We start from the raw sequence: 1,037 nt of genomic DNA on the forward strand, positions 1-1,037 counted from the left end.
CCGGTGGAGCCATGGCTCAGGACCTGAACCTGCGGTGCCCAAGATTCCACCACTAGACCCACGTCTTTGGTCCTTTCCAAGAAGCCTTCGGGCAAATAGTCGAATGGGTTTTTGGTGCTTTTGAGGCTGAAGAAAGCCGCGTCCGCAGATTTCTCATTTGGGCTCTTGAGAACCCAAAGAAATCTTTGGCCACTCGTTTCAAGCCCGAAGGCGAGCTCAGTCAACTGAGCTTGAGTGAGGGTCCCACCACTTCCAAATGAGACGAACATCACTGACCCATTGGGTTGCTTGTCCAACCAACTCAAACACTCGGGTTCGTCTGACGACCCATTACGTGAACCGGTATGTATCATCGGTCCAACCGGGTAAACCGACGGGTTACCGTGGATCCTTTCCTTTAGTGCCTTGAAAGTACCCGGTTCCAACTCCATAAAGCTGTTGACCATAATCCCAGAAGCCAGATTGTACCGGTCCGCCATACGAACGAATGATTTATAGATCTCGGTCTTCCTATTGTGAAGTGGGCTGAAAAGATCGCGTCCTTTAACCGGTGTACAACCCGGTAAACTGATCGGTTCAGGCAAGTCTCGGTACTCGGAGGAAGTTATGGCGTCAAGCTTAGGCAAGTAGAAGAAAAACGACAACACGATCGCTGTCGTAGGGAAGAAAATGTAGGGCGGGATACCGAGTTCTCGAGCGACGTCAAAGGCGCTTGGACCGAACACATCTACTACAAGAGCCACCAAGCGAGTTGACTCGGCCATAATGGCCTTGAGGGACTCGCGTAGAGCAGGGAGGGAGCGAGTCAAGGTGAGTTCAATGCGAGTTTCAATGACACTGTCCTCGGTGAGGTCATCAAAGTTCACCGGCGGAAGGAGGACGTATGAGATGGGTTTCGGGAGGGATTGGAGGAGCTTCTTTTGGAGTTCCATGGACGAGCCATCATTAGGGACAATGAAGATTATGGCAACTTCATGGTGGACGACAAGTCGTTTTGCAAACTCAATGAGTGGGAAAAGATGGCCCATTCCTGGTGT

General features: G+C 51.2%; 1 protein-coding gene across 1 annotated transcript; it reads right to left on the reverse strand.

Moving 5' to 3' along the window:
* Positions 1 to 5: 5 nt before the first annotated feature.
* On the reverse strand, positions 6 to 1,034 carry LOC112095024 (hydroquinone glucosyltransferase-like; the record flags this gene model as incomplete). Its single annotated transcript, XM_024176708.1, has 1 exon — positions 6 to 1,034. A coding segment is annotated over one exon (1,029 nt), but the record flags the coding sequence as incomplete, so codon positions are not given.
* Between the last annotated feature and the right edge of the window lie 3 nt (positions 1,035 to 1,037).

The sequence above is a fragment of the Morus notabilis genome, unplaced genomic scaffold (assembly GCF_000414095.1).
Source record: "Morus notabilis unplaced genomic scaffold, ASM41409v2 C11364542, whole genome shotgun sequence".
Taxonomy (NCBI): domain Eukaryota; kingdom Viridiplantae; phylum Streptophyta; class Magnoliopsida; order Rosales; family Moraceae; genus Morus; species Morus notabilis.